The sequence below is a fragment of the Cherax quadricarinatus genome, chromosome 12, assembly GCF_038502225.1.
Source record: "Cherax quadricarinatus isolate ZL_2023a chromosome 12, ASM3850222v1, whole genome shotgun sequence".
Taxonomy (NCBI): domain Eukaryota; kingdom Metazoa; phylum Arthropoda; class Malacostraca; order Decapoda; family Parastacidae; genus Cherax; species Cherax quadricarinatus.
The window spans coordinates 27,828,166-27,847,637 of record NC_091303.1 but is presented as its reverse complement, the minus strand read 5'-3'; the positions used below and the strand labels follow the sequence as shown (position 1 = coordinate 27,847,637).

Here is a 19,472-nt window from a genome sequence, read left to right as displayed (position 1 = left end):
ATATAAAATAATAATAACATTGCACTTACCTTTACTGAAGTCTTCTAGGTGGATGGAAGACAGGAGGAGGGGAGAGAATGAAGGTGCACTATTGTTTGGAAGGGGAACCGCCTTCCATAAAGACTTCAGGTACCAAGTCCTTATCTAGGGTTATTTCCCTTCTTTGTTTTTTAATGCCACTGGGAACAACTTGGGTCACTGGACTCCTGTCGCACAAAATATCTGTCCAGAGAGCTCTGTTTCTGGAGTTTCTTTTAGATTTGTCTGGAGTGGGACACAACTTTCATTGTACATGTTGCCAACACAGCCTGCAGCCGCTTTGTCAGGGTGAAGTTCATCCATAAATGTTTGCACTTCAGTCCACTTTGCACAAATGTCCTTAATCTTTGAAGAAGGCACCTTCCTCCATCTCTCTTCCTCCTCCTCTGAAGCAATTTCCTGAGCTGTGGTCTGTTGCTGCTGCAGATGAAGCTCTTGCAGCTCTGTAGTGGTTAGCTCTTCATCGTGGTCCTCCACCAACTCTTCCACATCCTCCAAACTCACATCCAACCTCATGGAATTCCCCAGTGACACAATACTTTCCACACCTGGCATAGGCTCCTCAAGGTCAGCCCCAAATCCTTCAAAGTCTCTCTCTTGTACACATTCTGGCCACAATTTTCTCCAGTTAGAGTTCAAAGTCCTGCAAGTCACTCCCTCCCAAGCCTTACCTATAAGGTTTATGCAATGGAGGATATTGAAGTGATCTTTCCAGAACTCTCTTCGGGTCAATTCAGTGTCTGAGGTCACAAAGCACTTTTGAAACAGTGCTTTGGTGTACAGTTTCTTGAATTTTGAAATAACCTGCTGGTCCATGGGCTGGAGGAGAGGAGTTGTATTAGGGGGCAAGAACTTCACTGTGATGAAACAAAATTCCTCCACCATTTACTCTTCCAAGTCTGGAGGGTGAGGATGAGGCACTTAAGTTCCAGTTCATTGTCCAGGAGGTATTTCTTCACACTGGAGCCAAACACTTCATTAAACCAATCAAGGAAAATTTCCCTTGTGACCCATGCTTTAATGTTAGCCTTCTACATCACACACAATTTACTCTTGGCAACACTGTTTTTCTTGAACACTGGGATTTTCAGAGCGATAGACCAGTAAAGGCTTTACTTTGCAATCCCCACCAGCATTATTACAAAACATTTGAATTAGCCTGTCTTGCATAGGCTTGTGTCCTGGGAGTGCCGTTTCCTCCTGCATGATGTAGGTCCTCTTTGGCATTTTCTTCCAAAACAGGCCTGTTTTGTCACAATTGAACACTTTTTGGGGTTTGAATTTTTCATTGTCTGCGTACCCTTTAAACTCCTGTACAAACTTCTTAGTCACCCTTTTGTCTGAACTGGCAGCCTCACCATGCCTTACCACACTGTGTATGCCACTACATTTCTTAAATCTCTCAAACCAGCTTTTGTTGGCCTTAAAATCGCAAACATCACCACTCATTGCAGGCATTTTCTTTACGAGGTCGTCATGCAACTGCTTTGCCTTTTCACATATTATCGACTGCATAATACTATCTGCTAACTGTTTTTGGGTAATCCGCACCAACAATAACCTCTCCACTTCTTTGAGGGTTTGCGATCTATTTTTTGTCAGCATGTCTACCCCTTTTGCAACAACAGCACACTTTATTTCCTTTTCCTTCGCCACGTCAAAGTGATGGTTGAATAGGGTTTGCAATACATCCTGGCAAGCTCTGTAACATGCACTCCACTCTCATATTTTTCAATGATTTCTTTCTTGAATTCGATCGTGTTCCTCACTTTCTTTACCAAAGGGGTGGCACTAGCTTTCTTCAGGCCCATGGTGACTTATTAACTCTCTCAGGGTCCCCAGGCCCTCTCCCAGACTTGTTCTCAGGGTCGCCCAAATTTCAAAAAAAAAACAAAATTGTTTTTTCTTATGAAAAGATAGAGAATCTTTTCCCAATCATAATGACACCAAAAGTATGAAATTTGATGGAAAACTTACGGAATTATGCTCTCGCAAAATTAGCAGTCTCGACGATGTTTACGCATCGGCAATTTTGCCCAATTTGAGCCCTATTTTCGGCCAATTCCAGTGTACTAGTCGACAAAAATCATAACTATTTCACTAGAACTCCATTTTTTCTATCAAGTGAGTACAAGAAACCACCCATTTACCAATCTCAACTATCCAATACAGTGGCCAGAATTTAGCAATTTTGCCAATTTGACACAAATTTCAAAAGATACCAATTTCCAAATAGGGTCCAGAATAAACAAGAAAGACATTCCTGGCACTAAAATAACATTTCCTCTGTTCATTAGTCACGTCCCCATGCCCCTCTTACATTCTTTTGCTTTCCACTTTGAATTTTTATTCTCACAAAAAATAGAAGATTTACTGTTATGCAGACTACTGCATTAGTGTAGAAATGGTATAAATAATATCAGCGCACTTGTGAAAGAATATTAGACTCACCAGTTGACGTGTATTGGACGTGTAGCATGATTTGTTTACTTTTGAACTTTGGCAAAAATCAAAGATTTCTGCTACTTTGAGCTCAATTTCAAGGTACTTTTCATTGTAAAACCAATCAAAATCGTCTCAATTTCTGTAATATGTCTTCCATTCTATAAAATGAGACCAGGAAAACTAGAATACTATCATAAATACCATACGAAAATACAGTGCAAAGTTGCTGTTTTAAACCAAAAACACTGTCAATGTTTTTTTTTTCTTATTATGCAATGTGTGCTCCAGGATTTTTTTTTATACTGCGTACACTGACCACATAGACCCATTCTTTCATATGTAGGCCTACCAGTTTTCTCTCACTAGATTTGAGGGCGCTAGAATTTAGGTGTACTAGTACGTCAAAACCCTGGTGCATAAGCCGTACTAGTGTGTCGGAAACCCTGAAAGGGTTAAGCAGTTGCAAGCACAAAAAACAATAAAATACTAATAAAATACTAATTACAGAGGGGGCCACTAGAACACCTAGCATGGCTAGGCATTTTGGGCAAACTTAGATTAATTCTTAACCCTAAATTATTCCAAATTGTGGAGTAAGTTGACTAAATACTAAGTGACTAAATACTAGTTTGTGAGTTTAGCAACAATGGATTATTATGAAATGTATCATATGAACCCGTGGGGTGATGGTCACTCGCTGGTAAACAATGGCACACTGAGTGTGAATGGTGTGGGAGACTGCCTTTGTGTGAGCGCTGACGGCAGACACGTACCGGATGGTCACCAAATCACTAGGACAATCGTGAACCACGAGGCTATATTTTGGCAAAAAAAGTTTCCGAAAGTCGGATTTCACGAAAGTCGTGGCCGCTAAATGGTGGGGTTTCACTGTACATTGTCTATAAAAGATAAGGTGGCTTTGAAGCCACTGCCGGTTGCCATGAGCTCAGTCTCGTGATGCATGGGAATATGCTTTATTATTATGCTTATATCAACACTATGGCTTATTTGCTTGTCACGTTATTATACCTGAGTCTGAAATAAAAGAAGCCAGGTTACTAGGATCCCATGGTAGAAAAAGTGTTATGCTTAGATTCCACTCACATGACAGGAAAAAAGACTTAATTATTGCATCTATTAAAGTAAAGAAAGAGGTATACATAAACGAGTGTCTTACCAAAAAACGTCAGAACCTCCTGTATAGAGTCAGAAAACTTAAGCGGGAGAATAATGACACAATACACCAATGCTTCACACGGGATGGGAAAATTCTAGTTAGGAAAACAAATGTAGGTCATCTGTACACAATCACGAACGAGAATGATCTATCACGATTTCTCAGGGATACTAATCTTACAGAGAATAACTAAACAATGTCCAACTTAAAAGCCTATGTAGCGTAGTGTATGTTTTGCTCCATTATTGTTCAAACTTCATTGTACAATCTCTTAGTAATTAAATAATCAACTACCTCATTTTGTGATTTTACTAGTAAGCATAAGTCACCTTATGTAATTTTCTTATTTACTATTGTTTGCTTAAACATTAGCTGAATTGATACTTTCTCTGTCCATATTACTACCTCATATTTTTTTTGAATACTATCAATTGATATTACCTACTAAAATTAATAATTATCATTTTTACTATAATTTCAATTTACTCTTAACATTTTTGACATTTAATAACCATTACTTGTCTAATTACCTTTACCTGTTTTATACCACATTTACTATCTTAGAGTACTCTTAATTACCTTGTACTGCCATATAACCTCTAGTATAACTACCAGTGCAATATTGAATGAAATAAACATTACTTTTTCACTTTTTTTGTAATCATTATTACTTACTAAAATTTTATTAAACACCATATTTACTACCAGTCAATTTTACTTTTGTACATTAAACATTATTTTATACTTCCCATAACATTTTGTTGCCAAATTTTCAAGTTTGCATATTCAACTCCAACCTTTATATTATCCTTTGTACCTGTCTACCATCTTACTATCATATTATAACCAAGACATTACCATTATTCATTGTTCTTACCTGTCCATTTAATTTTGTTTACCACTACATGTTTTTTTAGTCACTTTTTATTGTGTGTGCAATTAGTGTATATTCCAATTACTTTTTTGCAAGTACCAATACTATCTTTTGCTAGCTAGTACCAACTACCTCATTTTTTTTTTTTTTTTACTTTTTATTGTGCAATAAACTGCTCAACTTATTTAATATTACAAATCAGATCTTACTCCTAAACCAATATTATTTCATAGTGACTATCTGTCCATTTAACTTGTTTACCATTACTCAATTGTAGTCCCTTATATATTTTTTGTCCTTTATTTTAGCTCTATATAACTACCTTAGATTATTTATTCGCAATTGTTAAACTAATCAAGGTGCTATTCTCAGGTGTTAAAGTTAATAAGTTCACTATTTTGCCATTATACTCCAAAGCTCATTTATTTGATTACCACTTTATTGTTCACCACAACTTATATTAGTCCCTTTTATATTATAATTTTATATTATAATTCTAACTTTAAAGAATTACCTTTAAAGTACTACCTACTATCATATTCCCAAGCTCCATTATTTGATCATCACTTTATTTGTTCACCACAAATTATTTTAGTCCCTTTTATATTGTCTCCTTTATTTTAGCTTTAAAAAACTACCTTAGCTCATTATTTTTTACATTTTTTAAATAATTCAGGTGCTATTTTTTTTAGCTTTAGAATATTTACTTTATTTTTTACTTAATTCTAACTATAGATTCACTACAAATCTTATGATTACAAGCATTGATCCTGATACCAACCTCTTATTTAATGACTTAAATGATTCAAACAGTTACTGTAATTACTACACAGCAGAACAATCAAAGGCACTTCTCAGAGCCAACAACAACATAACTATCTTTAACTACAATATCAGATCTTTAAGCAAGCATTATGATGACCTCCTAGCATTACTAAATTCCTTGCATGCCAATATGTCCATTATTACACTAACTGAAACCTGGCTAAAGCCTGATACTACAGATGTCTATGCCATTCCTGGTTACACAGCCATACACAACTGTAGGCCAGACCAACAAGGGGGTGGCACAGCTATATACTACTCAGACCAACTAGAATGTATCACTAATACTTGCACAAGGGATGAACATGGAGAATATATAATAGCTAAATTCAAATCCAAATACCTACAAAAACCTCTCACAGTGATAAACATCTACAGAATTCCACAATCAAACATTAGCCAATTTAGTCAAAACCTAGGAAGTATGATAACTGATGCACGCATGAACAAAGATCACTTACTACTCTCAGGTGACTTCAATATAAATCTCCTGCAAGACCAGGACCCACACGTTACTGAATTCACAAACACAATGAGTAACTGCATGTTGCTACCAACAGTAACAAAACCTACAAGAGTTACAGAGACTAGTGTTTCCCTACTTGACCACATCTGGACCAACACCATATCCCCTTTAAAATCAGGCATAATTACAGATAATACCACAGACCACTACCCTACTTTCCTCATAACAACTCTTGGTAAAATACCCCAAGACACTACTAAAGTCACCTTCAGACTTCACAATGAGGCAGCCATTAATAACTTCACAACAGCAGTAACAAACATTGACTGGCACACTGGGCTAGAAATCTATACAGATATTGACGAATGTTTTAATAATTTTCTAAAAAAGACCCAATACCTTTATAACAAGCACTGCCCTAAAAAAAACTAAGCAGATGACAGCTAAGAGACTGAACAGTCCCTGGCTAACACCCAGCATTCTCAAATCCATAAATACAAAACACCGATATGAAAAACAGTACAGAATGGGTCACATAACCAGAGACCAAACAAAACGTTACTCGTCAATCCTAACCAGCCTGATAAGAAGGGCAAAAAAATTGTATTATGAGAACAGATTATCCAACTTATGAGGTGATATAACAAAGACCTGGAAGACCCTATCAGAAATTCTGGGAACAAAAAAGATATCACGACATAGCGAAATAAAATTAGCAAAATCAGATGAACCCCAACTCCCACCAACAGAAACAGCAGACTCATTGATTTCTTCTCCACTATAGGTCAAAACCTTGCCAATAATATTCCAAGCTCAGATACCCCACCAAATGACTACCTCACTGGCAACTACCCGAACACACTGTTCCTAGCTCCGACTAACCCATACGAAGTCTCCCTTATTATCAATGCACTGAAAAACAAGGCAGGAGATTTAAATACCTTACCACCCTTTATATACAAAAAAGCGTCACAAGTACTATCACCAATCATTGCAACACTCTTTAACAAATCCATTGAATCCTCCACCTTCCCTACAGTTCTCAAAATAGCAAGGGTCACCCCGATCCATAAAGGAGGAGACCAAACAGAGTTGAATAACTATAGGCCAATATCCAATTTACACCCTCTCTCAAAAATCTTCGAAAAATTAATTCATAAACGAATCCACTCCTACCTCATCTCCCATAACATTCTCAACCCCTGCCAATTTGGATTCAGGCCTAATAAAAATACTAATGATGCTATTATACACATGCTAGAACATGTACACTGCAATAGAGAAAAAAGAAGTCCCACTGGGGATCTTCATTGACTTACGTAAAGCTTTTGATACAGTTGACCATGACTTGCTCCACGTAAAATTGTCACACTATGGTATTAGAGGGCACTCCCTCAACTACCTCAAGTCTTACCTCAGCAACAGAAGCCAATATGTGTACGCAAATGGGGCAATCTCTTCCGCACAACCAATTACAGTTGGTGTCCCACAGGGAAGTGTCCTTGGCCCTCTTCTCTTTCTCCTATACATAAATGACCTACCAAATGCTTCGCAATTACTCAAAATAAGAGAGTGATAAAGGGCCAGGAGGGCGTGCTTCGCAATTACTCAAACCCACACTTTTTGCAGATGACACCACATACGTCTTCTCTCACCCGAGCCCAGTCACGCTAGCAAATACTGTAAACGCCGAATTACAGAAAATATCTACCTGGATGAGGACTAACAAACTTACACTAAACATTGACAAAACCTACTTCATTCAGTTTGGTAGCAGAGCTACAGATGTACCTCTTAACATAACGATAAACAGATCACCTATCACAAAGCTAACAGAGGGAAAATTCTTAGGAATCCACCTCGATAACAGACTCAAATTTCATACATATATACAACAAATTTCTAAGAAAATTTCCAAGACTGTAGGCATACTATCGAAGATACGGTACTATGTTCCACAGTCGGCCCTCCTGGCCCTTTATCACTCTCTTATTTACCCCTATCTCACCTATGGAATTTGTGCATGGGGCTCAACAACAATTAACCATCTCAGACCACTAATTACCCAACAAAAGGCTGCAGTTAGAATGATGATAAATTCTCACTACAGGCAGCACACTCTACCAATATTCAAAACACTCAACCTACTCACCATACAAAACATCCATACTTATTATTGCACTTATTACATACATAGAACACTTAACTCTGATATTAACCCTCCCCTCAAACATCTCCTTGCCAACCTCAACAGAACACATGACCGTGTCCATCTCACGCTATGCAAAAACTCAATGCACATAAAAGGCCCTAAAATCTGGAATTCATTACCTGTAAATATAAAAGAAACACTACCTGTTTATAAATTCAAGTCTCTTCTCAAAGTTCACTTACTCACTCAAAACCAAATAAATACTGAATAACTGAACCATATAAATTGTATATCCTAAATGTTACTCACAATTATATCACATGCATGCAACCATATGACCTGTCTTTGTAATACTCATTTGTATTTTATAGTTATCTGTTTACAATAATGTATTATCACTGATTTCATCATTGCTTAGTTAATCTTAAGTTAATTTTAAGCCAGCCCATAATGCTATGCATATAAGTGGCTTTGGCATGCTGCTCTTACCTGTATTTTTTGTATCTCTGTTTGTATGCTAAATTTCTAAATAAATAAATAAATAAATAAATCACAATTGTAGGTAGTAGGTTGGTAGACAGCAACCACCCAGGGAAGTACTACCGTCCTGCCAGATGACTGTGAAACAAAAACCTGTAACTGTTTTGCATGATGGTAGGATTGCTGGCCTCTTTTTCTGTCTCATAAACACGCTAAGATAACAGGGATATCTTGCTACTCCTACTTACACTTTGGTCACACTTCACAGACACGCACATGCATATATATATATACATACATCTAGGTTTTTCTCCTTTTTCTAAATAGCTCTTGTTCTTTTTTATTTCTTCTATTGTCCATGGGGAAGTGGAAAAGAATCTTTCCTCCGTAAGCCATGCGTGTCGTATGAGGCGACTAAAATGCCGGGAGCAATGGGCTAGTAACCCCTTCTCCTGTATACAATTACTAAAAAAGAGAAGAAGAAAAACTTTATAAAACTGGGTTGCTTAAATGTGCGTGGATGTAGTGCGGATGACAAGAAACAGATGATTGCTGATGTTATGAATGAAAAGAAGTTGGATGTCCTGGCCCTAAGCGAAACAAAGCTGAAGGGGGTAGGAGAGTTTCAGTGGGGGGAAATAAATGGGATTAAATCTGGAGTATCTGAGAGAGTTAGAGCAAAGGAAGGGGTAGCAGTAATGTTAAATGATCAGTTATGGAAGGAGAAAAGAGAATATGAATGTGTAAATTCAAGAATTATGTGGATTAAAGTAAAGGTTGGATGCGAGAAGTGGGTCATAATAAGCGTGTATGCACCTGGAGAAGAGAGGAATGCAGAGGAGAGAGAGAGATTTTGGGAGATGTTAAGTGAATGTATAGGAGCCTTTGAACCAAGTGAGAGAGTAATTGTGGTAGGGGACTTGAATGCTAAAGTAGGAGAAACTTTTAGAGAGGGTGTGGTAGGTAAGTTTGGGGTGCCAGGTGTAAATGATAATGGGAGCCCTTTGATTGAACTTTGTATAGAAAGGGGTTTAGTTATAGGTAATACATATTTTAAGAAAAAGAGGATAAATAAGTATACACGATATGATGTAGGGCGAAATGACAGTAGTTTGTTGGATTATGTATTGGTAGATAAAAGACTGTTGAGTAGACTTCAGGATGTACATGTTTATAGAGGGGCCACAGATATATCAGATCACTTTCTAGTTGTAGCTACACTGAGAGTAAAAGGTAGATGGGATACAAGGAGAATAGAAGCATCAGGGAAGAGAGAGGTGAAGGTTTATAAACTAAAAGAGGAGGCAGTTAGGGTAAGATATAAACAGCTATTGGAGGATAGATGGGCTAATGAGAGCATAGGCAATGGGGTCGAAGAGGTATGGGGTAGGTTTAAAAATGTAGTGTTAGAGTGTTCAGCAGAAGTTTGTGGTTACAGGAAAGTGGGTGCAGGAGGGAAGAGGAGCGATTGGTGGAATGATGATGTAAAGAGAGTAGTAAGGGAGAAAAAGTTAGCATATGAGAAGTTTTTACAAAGTAGAAGTGATGCAAGGAGGGAAGAGTATATGGAGAAAAAGAGAGAAGTTAAGAGAGTGGTGAAGCAATGTAAAAAGAGAGCAAATGAGAGAGTGGGTGAGATGTTATCAACAAATTTTGTTGAAAATAAGAAAAAGTTTTGGAGTGAGATTAACAAGTTAAGAAAGCCTAGAGAACAAATGGATTTGTCAGTTAAAAATAGGAGAGGAGAGTTAGTAAATGGAGAGTTAGAGGTATTGGGAAGATGGAAGGAATATTTTGAGGAATTGTTAAATGTTGATGAAGATAGGGAAGCTGTGATTTCGTGTATAGGGCAAGGAGGAATAACATCTTGTAGGAGTGAGGAAGAGCCAGTTGTGAGTGTGGGGGAAGTTCGTGAGGCAGTAGGTAAAATGAAAGGGGGTAAGGCAGCCGGGATTGATGGGATAAAGATAGAAATGTTAAAAGCAGGTGGGGATATAGTTTTGGAGTGGTTGGTGCAATTATTTAATAAATGTATGGAAGAAGGTAAGGTACCTAGGGATTGGCAGAGAGCATGCATAGTTCCTTTGTATAAAGGCAAAGGGGATAAAAGAGAGTGCAAAAATTATAGGGGGATAAGTCTGTTGAGTGTACCTGGTAAAGTGTATGGTAGAGTTATAATTGAAAGAATTAAGAGTAAGACGGAGAATAGGATAGCAGATGAACAAGGAGGCTTTAGGAAAGGTAGGGGGTGTGTGGACCAGGTGTTTACAGTGAAACATATAAGTGAACAGTATTTAGATAAGGCTAAAGAGGTCTTTGTGGCATTTATGGATTTGGAAAAGGCGTATGACAGGGTGGATAGGGGGGCAATGTGGCAGATGTTGCAAGTGTATGGTGTAGGAGGTAGGTTACTGAAAGCAGTGAAGAGTTTTTACGAGGATAGTGAGGCTCAAGTTAGAGTATGTAGGAAAGAGGGAAATTTTTTCCCAGTAAAAGTAGGCCTTAGACAAGGATGTGTGATGTCACCGTGGTTGTTTAATATATTTATAGATGGGGTTGTAAGAGAAGTAAATGCGAGGGTCTTGGCAAGAGGCGTGGAGTTAAAAGATAAAGAATCACACACAAAGTGGGAGTTGTCACAGCTGCTCTTTGCTGATGACACTGTGCTCTTGGGAGATTCTGAAGAGAAGTTGCAGAGATTGGTGGATGAATTTGGTAGGGTGTGCAAAAGAAGAAAATTAAAGGTGAATACAGGAAAGAGTAAGGTTATGAGGATAACAAAAAGATTAGGTGATGAAAGATTGAATATCAGATTGGAGGGAGAGAGTATGGAGGAGGTGAACGTATTCAGATATTTGGGAGTGGACGTGTCAGCAGATGGGTCTATGAAAGATGAGGTGAATCATAGAATTGATCTAATATGACATAAACAATATAAATAGCATAAAAACATGGTAAATTCTCCAGACTGGATAATATTTGGCATGATACTAAGCAGTTCGACGGAGGTACGAAGAGGATATGGGATACAAGTGCCATCCTCCTATCCCTGTCTTGGGGGCTTATATTAGAGAAAACAGAGTATAACACAGGGCTAACTGTGATATACACTCATAATGCACCATAAAACTGAAACAAAAAAACTATATTCTCTACATAGATTATCATACATAGCAGCATATGTGTAGCAAACCTAGGATAACACAAAAAAGTCAAAGTGACTTAATTCCAGTACCTGGCTTGGGCTTGTCATATATGATTTTTGGAAAATAGTTTTTTTTCTCAGTTATTTGTTGGGCTATCTTATTGAAGCTTGGGCAATGTGTGATGGAAAGGCGTTTCTTAGCGTGCACCAGAAATGAAAGAAATTGGATGATAAATAACGGAGTTCACTTCTCAACCATTAGCTGCCCCTTAGCGGTATATTTTCGTATGGTTTTTATGGATGTATTCTCATTTTTTTATCTCATTTGATAGAATGGAAGATATATTACAGAAATAGATATGGAAATATAAACACACATGCAGTATAATGCGATCCTTTATTGACAACATTTCGCCCACACAGTGGACATTTTCAAGTCACAAACAGATCTGTTTGTGACTTGAAAAAGCCCACTGTGTTGGTGAAACGTTGTCAATAAAGGATCACATTATCCTGCATGTGTGTTTATATTTCCATTGTATCGGTATTTATACCATTTATTTCCAGAAATAGATAGTATTGTGATTGGTTTCATGACGAAAAGTACCTTGAAATCGAGCTCAAATTAGCGGAAATGTTCGATTCTTTGCTGATGTTCAAGAGTAAACAAATGACATCACCATCCAATACGTATCCGACTGGCCAGTCTAACATGCAGTCATGAATGGGTTGACATTATTTATACAATTATTACAATAATGCAGTAGTCTGCATAACAGTAAATATATCTTTTGTGTGAATAAAAATTCAAAATGGAAAGCAAGAGTAATATAAGAGGGCCTGGAGACATGACTAATGAACAGAGAAAATGTTATTTTAGTGCCAGGAATGTCTTCATTATTTATTCTTGGCCCTATTTTGAAATTGGCAAAATTGCCAATTTCTGACCACTGTATTGGGTAGTAGAAGCAGGTGAATGGGCGATTTCTCGTACTCAGTCAACAAAATAGAAGTAAATAAGTAAGTTTATTCAGGTATACACAAATACAGTTGCAAGAACCATTGCAAGATCTGTTCTTGCAAGAGTTGCACTGAAGTGAAGGTTCAATGCAGCGCTTCTATAAACCTTGCTGAATTTAACCCTTTGAGGGTCGACAGGCCCTCTCCGAGACTCGTTCTCAGGGTCGGCCAAATTTAAAAAAAAAAATAAATTTTTCTTATGAAAAGATAGAGAATCTTTTCCCGTTCATAATGACACCAAAAATATGAAATTTGATGGAAAACTTACGGAATTATGCTCTCGCGAAGTTAGCGGTCTCGGTGATGTTTATGGATCGGCGATTTTGCCCACTTTGAGCCCCATTTTCGGCCAGTTCCACTGTACTAGTCGACAAAAAACATAAATATTTCACTAGAACTCCATTTTTTCTATTGAATGAGTGCAAGAAACCACCCATTTACCAATTTCAACTATCCAGTACAGTGGTCAGAATTTAGCAATTTTGCCAATTTCACACAAATTTCAAAAGATGCCAATTTCCGAATAGGGTCCAGAACAAACAAGAAATACATTCCTGGCACTAAAATGACATTTCCTTTGTTCATTAGTCATGTCTCAAGGCCCCTCTTTCATTCTTTTGCTTTCCACTTTGAATTTTTATTCTCACAAAAAATAGAAGATTTACTGTTATGCAGACTACTGCATTAGTGTAAAAAATGGTATGAATCATATTGGCGCACTTGCAAAAGAGTATTAGACTCACCAGTTGACGTGTATTGGACGCTTGGCATGATTTGTTTACTTTTGAACTTTGGTAAAAATCGAACATTTCTGCTACTTTGAGCTCAATTTCAAGGTACTTTTCATTGTAAAACCAGTCAAAATCATCTCAATTTCTATGATATGCCTTCCATTCTATAAAATGAGACCAAGAAAACTAGAATACAACAATAAATACCATACGAAAATACAATGCAAAGTCACTGTTTTATTCCAAAAAAACGGTCAAAGTTTTTTTTTTCTCATTATGCACTGTGTGCTGCAGGATTTTTTTTATACCATGCACACTGACCACATAGACCCATTCTTTCATATGGAGGCCTACCAACTTTCTCCCACTAGATTTGAGGGCGCTAGAATTTAGGCTTACCAGTACGTCAAAAACCCTAGGTCGTAAGCCGTACTAGTACGTCAGAAACCCTCAAAGGGTTAATGAGAAGATGACAAAAGCTATGTCATCCCCAAACAAAACTGGTTTCTGAAATAAATTTACCTATCAGATTTTTATGTTATTTCTTGAGGTTTTACTGTGATTTTATTTGCTCTAGCTGAAATATTAGCTGTATTTTACAAAGCAATATTATATTATGAAATTTGACTGGTGAAAATTAAATGCTTTAATTTTTAAGGTGACACATTTTTTTCATAAGACACCTGACAATATTTGTAATTGTTGTTATCCTTCCAGATGGGTGCGGGAGTTTCTAAACGACGAGAATCGAGGACTAGATGTTTTAGTTGATTATCTCACCTTCAGGCTCATGATGCTGCGGTATGTGACTGTCCATCCTCCTGGGAGTAGTGCTCTTTACCCCACGTTTTGTTTCTTCTAGATGTTACGTACATACAGTAATCTTTGTCAGGCTTCCATACCTGCTACAAACCGTCTTCTTAAACACTCAGTCTGTGATCCACTAGTTTGCAAATAAAATTTTGTGTACTGTATCTGTTCTGTCTATGATTTATTGCTTACTATCCACATGTAATTATGTCTTCATTCAGTAAATAATTCATACATTCTGTAAATGTTGACTGTCTTAATTGTTCATTATTTATGTATCATTCCCTCTGCTGCTGTATGACCTCTGCATGTTTACCACTCTCCACACATGTAATAATAATAATAATAATAATAATGATGATGATGCTTCTTATTCATATTACATAAATTTCTTATTTTATGTCACTGTTTATTTCAGTTCTTATTTTCCATATAAACTATTATGTATATTTAATGCAGATTTTTTGTTATTATTAGATATTCAGATGCATAATATTATAGCAGCCTTCTTTATATTATAGAGTTTTGTTAGATGTTTGTTTTAAATACCAGTACTGTACTTAATATTTTATCACTCTTAGACATGAGCAAAGGATACGAGAAAGTTTAGAAGATGAAGAGGAAGCCAGAAATCTCAATGGGCAACTCAAACCCTCTTTAGAAATTGACTCCCCACGAATGAAGAGAGCTTCACGTCATGTTCAGAAACTTAATATGGGAGACTCAAAAGATGATATCCATGTCTGTATTATGTGTATGAGAGCAATCATGAACAACAAGGTAATGTATAAAAGCTCTTTTGCATTTCTTTCCATTTATTATTTACTGTATTTGTAATTACAGTACAGCAGTGTACTATATCTTATTTTAAAAATAAATAAACCCTTTTATATATATATATATATATATATATATATATATATATATATATATATATATATATATATATATATATATATATATATATATATATATATATATATATATATATATATATATATATATATATATTTTTTTTTTTTTTTTTTTTTTTCAACAAGTCGGCCGTCTCCCACCGAGGCAGGGTGACCCAAAAAAGAAAGAAAATCCCCAAAAAGAAAATACTTTCATCATCATTCAACACTTTCACCACACTCGCACATTATCACTGTTTTTGCAGAGGTGCTCAGAATACAACAGTCTAGAAGCATAAACATATAAAGATACACAACATATCCCTCCAAACTGCCAATATCCCAAACCCCTCCTTTAAAGTGCAGGCATTGTACTTCCCATTTCCAGGACTCAAGTCCGACTATATGAAAATAACCGGTTTCCCTGAATCCCTTCACTAAATATTACCCTGCTCACACTCCAACAGATCGTCAGGTCCCAAGTACCATTCGTCTCCATTCACTCCTATCTAACACGCTCACGCACGCTTGCTGGAAGTCCAAGCCCCTTACCCACAAAACCTCCTTTACCCCCTCTCTCCAACCCTTTCGAGGACGACCCCTACCCCGCCTTCCTTCCCCTATAGATTTATATGCTTTCCATGTCATTCTACTGTGATCCATTCTCTCTAAATGACCAAACCACCTCAACAACCCCTCTTCTGCCCTCTGACTAATACTTTTATTAACTCCACACCTTCTCCTAATTTCCACACTCCGAATTTTCTGCATAATATTTACACCACACATTGCCCTTAAACAGGACATCTCCGCTGCCTCCAACCGTCTCCTCGCTGCTGCATTTACCACCCAAGCTTCACACCCATATAAGAGTGTTGGTACTACTATACTTTCATACATTCCCTTCTTTGCCTCCATAGATAACGTTTTTTGACTCCACATATACCTCAACGCACCACTCACCTTTTTTCCCTCATCAATTCTATGATTAACCTCATCCTTCATAAATCCATCCGCCGACACGTCAACTCCCAAGTATCTGAAAACATTCACTTCTTCCATACTCCTCCTCCCCAATTTGATATCCAATTTTTCTAAATCATTTGACACCCTCATCACCTTACTCTTTTCTATGTTCACTTTCAACTTTCTACCTTTACACACATTCCCAAACTCATCCACTAACCTTTGCAATTTTTCTTTAGAATCTCCCATAAGCACAGTATCATCAGCAAAAAGTAACTGTGTCAATTCCCATTTTGAATTTGATTCCCCATAATTTAATCCCACCCCTCTCCCAAACACCCTAGCATTTACTTCCTTTACAACCCCATCTATAAATATATTAAACAACCATGGTGACATTACACATCCCTGTCTAAGACCTACTTTTACCGGGAAGTAGTCTCCCTCTCTTCTACACACCCTAACCTGAGCCTCACTATCCTCATAAAAACTCTTTACAGCATTTAATAACTTACCACCTATTCCATATACTTGCAACATCTGCCACATTGCTCCTCTATCCACTCTATCATATGCCTTTTCTAAATCCATAAATGCAATAAAAACTTCCCTATCTTTATCTAAATACTGTTCACATATATGCTTCAATGTAAACACCTGATCTACACATCCCCTACCCACTCTAAAACCTCCTTGCTCATCCGCAATCCTACATTCTGTCTTACCTCTAATTCTTTCAATTATAACCCTACCGTACACTTTTCCTGGTATACTCAGTAAGCTTATTCCTCTATAATTTTTACAGTCTCTTTTGTCCCCTTTCCCTTTATATAAAGGGACTATACATGCTCTCTGCCAATTCCTAGGTACCTTCCCCTCTTTCATACATTTATTAAACAAAAGTACCAACCACTCCAACACTATATCCCCCCCTGCTTTTAACATTTCTGTCATGATCCCATCAGTTCCAGCTGCTTTACCCCCTTTCATTTTACGTAATGCCTCACGTACCTCCCCCACACTTACATTCTGCTCTTCTTCACTCCTAAAAGATGGTATACCTCCCTGACCAGTGCATGAAATTACTGCCTCTGTTTCTTCCTTAACATTTAAAAGTTCCTCAAAATATTCTCGCCATCTTCCCAATACCTCCATCTCCCCATCTACTAACTCCCCTACTCTGTTTTTAACTGACAAATTCATATTTTCCCTAGGCTTTCTTAACTTGTTTAACTCACTCCAAAATTTTTTCTTATTTTCATTAAAATTTCTTGACAGTGCCTCTCCCACTCTATCATCTGCTCTCCTTTTGCACTCTCTCACCACTCTCTTTACCTTTCTTTTACTCTCCATATACTCTGCTCTTCTTATAACACTTCTGCTTTGTAAAAACCTCTCATAAGCTACCTTTTTCTCTTTTATCACACCCTTTACTTCATCATTCCACCAATCACTCCTCTTTCCTCCTGCCCCCACCCTCCTATAACCACAAACTTCTGCCCCACATTCTAATACTGCATTTTTAAAACTATTCCAACCCTCTTCAACCCCCCCACTACTCATCTTTGCACTAGCCCACCTTTCTGCCAATAGTCGCTTATATCTCACCCGAACTTCCTCCTCCCTTAGTTTATACACTTTCACCTCCCTCTTACTTGTTGTTGCCACCTTCCTCTTTTCCCATCTACCTCTTACTCTAACTGTAGCTACAACTAAATAATGATCCGATATATCAGTTGCCCCTCTATAAACATGTACATCCTGGAGCCTACCCATCAACCTTTTATCCACCAATACATAATCTAATAAACTACTTTCATTACGTGCTACATCATACCTTGTATATTTATTTATCCTCTTTTTCATAAAATATGTATTACTTATTACCAAATTTCTTTCTACACATAGCTCAATTAAAGGCTCCCCATTTACATTTACCCCTGGCACCCCAAATTTACCTACTACTCCCTCCATAACATTTTTACCCACTTTAGCATTAAAATCCCCAACCACCATTACTCTCACACTTGATTCAAAACTCCCCACGCATTCACTCAACATTTCCCAAAATCTCTCTCTCTCCTCTACACTTCTCTCTTCTCCAGGTGCATACACGCTTATTATAACCCACTTTTCACATCCAATCTTTATTTTACTCCACATAATCCTTGAATTAATACATTTATAGTCCCTCTTTTCCTGCCATAGCTTATCCTTCAACATTATTGCTACTCCTTCTTTAGCTCTAACTCTATTTGAAACCCCTGACCTAATCCCATTTATTCCTCTCCACTGAAACTCTCCCACCCCTTCAGCTTTGTTTCACTTAAAGCCAGGACATCCAGCTTCTTCTCATTCATAACATCCACAATCATCTCTTTCTTATCATCTGCACAACATCCACGCACATTCAGACTTCCCACTTTGACAATTTTCTTCTTCTTATTCTTTTTAGTAATCTTTACAGGAAAAGGGGTTACTAGCCCATTGTTCCCGGCATTTTAGTTGACTTTTACAACACGCATGGCTTACGGAGGAAAGATTCTTATTCCACTTCCCCATGGATATAAAAGGAAAATTAATAAGACCAAGAACTATTAAGATAAAATCAAAGAAAACTCAGATGAGTGTGTATAAATAAATGTGTACATGTATGTGTAGTGTGACCTAAGTGTAAGTAGAATATATGTATATATATATATATATATATATATATATATATATATATATATATATATATATATATATGTATATATATATATATATATGTATATATATATATATATATATATATATATATATATATATATATATATATATATATATATATATATATATATATATATATATATATATATATATGCGCAATAAGATCACAGTAAACAGGTGATTATCAAGGAACTATGTTCCTTGATAATGTGAGTAGTCACGAAAGCGCTTGGAATTTCTCTATTCTTTCAGAGTGATTGTTTTGCAAGCGTGCGTGAGCGTGTTAGATAGGAGTGAATGGAGACGAATGGTACTTGGGACCTGACGATCTGTTGGAGTGTGAGCAGGGTAATATTTAGTGAAGGGATTCAGGGAAACCGGTTATTTTCATATAGTCGGACTTGAGTCCTGGAAATGGGAAGTACAATGCCTGCACTTTAAAGGAGGGGTTTGGGATATTGGCAGTTTGGAGGGATATGTTGTGTATCTTTATATGTGTATGCTTCTAGACTGTTGTATTCTGAGCACCTCTGCAAAAACAGTGATAATATGTGAGTGTGGTGAAAGTGTTGAATGATGATGAAAGTATTTCTTTTTGGGGATTTTCTTTCTTTTTTTGGGTCACCCTGCCTCGGTGGGAGACGGCCAACTTTTTTAAAAAAAAAAAAAAAAAAAAAATATATATATATATATATATATATATTGGCAGTTTGGAGGGATATGTTGAGTATCTTTATATG

The 19,472-nt window shown here is 36.9% G+C and overlaps 1 protein-coding gene across 3 annotated transcripts in view; it reads left to right on the top strand.

The window, feature by feature from the left end:
- Window positions 1–19,472, top strand: part of Frl (formin-like protein) — a 659,403-nt gene that overhangs the window by 423,832 nt on the left and 216,099 nt on the right. For all 3 annotated transcript variants that reach the window (XM_070084297.1, XM_070084296.1, XM_070084295.1), the window contains exons 4-5: window positions 14,072–14,155; window positions 14,746–14,944. In XM_070084297.1, the coding sequence (XP_069940398.1) occupies window positions 14,072–14,155; window positions 14,746–14,944 (283 nt within the window). The remainder of the gene's footprint in view (window positions 1–14,071; window positions 14,156–14,745; window positions 14,945–19,472) is intronic.